Raw genomic sequence first — 1,687 nt, 5'->3', positions numbered from 1 at the left:
CTATTTCCTGAAGAATAAAGTTCAAGATCTGTCACATGGCATTCAATTCGTTTTTTAAAAATTCAGTCCCTTGAAAAACCTTTTTCCTTTGACACTGCATCCATGTCCCATGCATAGGATTTTTTTTGGCCAGACTCCATAGCGTCCACATAAACGTAGCACATACATAGAATGCCTCTCCCTTTGTCAAAATCTGTTAATTCCTGCATGAAAGTATTGCATTTTTTGTTACTTTAATTCCCCAAATATAATGTCCATCTATTATAGCAATAATAAATAAAATTAAGAAGGCTCTGATAAGTATGTAGTCTATTTCAACACTGTTCTCCAAATTTCAGCACATATTTCTGTTGTGAATGTTCTTTTTATATTTACTACATTTTATTTCACAGGACATTGTGAGGACATGGAAAAGAAAAATGCAACACTGAGAACTGAGTTTGTTCTCACAGGACTCATGTATCAAACAGAGTGGAAAATTCCCCTGTTCCTGGTGTTCTTGGTAATATACCTTGTAACCATCGTGGGGAACCTTGGTCTGATTGCTGTTATCTGGAATGACCCTCACCTTCACATCCCCATGTACTTTTTTCTTGGCAGTTTAGCCTTTGTGGATGCTTGGATATCATCCACAGTTACCCCAAAGATGCTGGTCAACATTTTAGCCAAGAGTAAGATGATATCTCTCTCCGAATGCATGGTACAATTTTTTTCCTTTGCAGTTAGTGTAACCACAGAATGTTTTCTCTTGGCATCAATGGCATATGATCGCTATGTAGCCATATGCAAACCTTTACTGTATCCAGTAATTATGACGAATAGACTATGCATCAAGCTATTAGTCTCGTCATTTGTAAGTGGCTTTTTTCATGCCTTAATTCATGAAGGATTTTTACTCAGATTAACCTTCTGTAATTCCAACATAATACATCACTTTTATTGTGACATTATCCCATTGTTAAAGATTTCTTGTACTGATCCTTCTATTAATTTTCTAATGACTTTTATTTTCTCTGGTTCAATTCAGGTATTCACAATTGTGATTGTTCTTGTCTCTTATATGTTAGTTCTATTTTCAGTTTTAAAAAGGAATTCCATCAAAGACATAAGGAAAGCCTTCTCCACCTGTGGTGCCCATCTCTTGTCTGTGTCTTTGTACTATGGCCCCCTCCTCTTCATGTATGTGCGCCCTCGATCGCCTCAAGGGGATGATCAAGATATGATGGAGTCTCTATTTTACATGGTCATAATTCCTTTGTTAAATCCTGTTATCTACAGCCTGAGAAACAAACAAGTAATAAATACACTTACAAAAATGTTAAAGAGAAATGTTTAGATGTCATGCTAAACTTTCTTCTCTTCTGAGTAAAAAATAGATACAAAATTATATAAGATAGAGGTCCCTATGTTTTTGTTAATGTTCAAAGTTTTTGCAATTATAACTCTTCTAGCACTTTAAGGACTTATTTGTACTTAATAAACCAAGTAAAGTATTCTCACATGTTATTTGAATGCATTCAAAGATTTTTAAGCAATCGTTCATATAACAGAATAATTATAACAAAAAAACAAATTAAAATATTTTATGGTCTTGTATGTTATTCAGCACATATTTATAAATGCATTAAATGGTAAAATAATGTAGTCCATTTGATGAGACCTTGAGTATGATGTCTTTGACACTAAT

At 33.8% G+C, this 1,687-nt stretch overlaps 1 protein-coding gene across 1 annotated transcript; it reads left to right on the top strand.

The window, feature by feature from the left end:
- Positions 1–406: 406 nt before the first annotated feature.
- On the top strand, positions 407–1,336 carry LOC134382637 (olfactory receptor 5H2-like). The gene has a single exon (XM_063103362.1). It carries the CDS (start codon positions 407–409, stop codon positions 1,334–1,336), a length of 930 nt encoding a protein of 309 aa, XP_062959432.1.
- Positions 1,337–1,687: the final 351 nt, after the last annotated feature.

Source organism: Cynocephalus volans, chromosome 1, assembly GCF_027409185.1.
Source record: "Cynocephalus volans isolate mCynVol1 chromosome 1, mCynVol1.pri, whole genome shotgun sequence".
Classification (NCBI taxonomy): Eukaryota; Metazoa; Chordata; class Mammalia; order Dermoptera; family Cynocephalidae; genus Cynocephalus; species Cynocephalus volans.
Note: the sequence above shows the minus strand (reverse complement) of the source record. Positions and strands in the feature narration are given on the sequence as shown.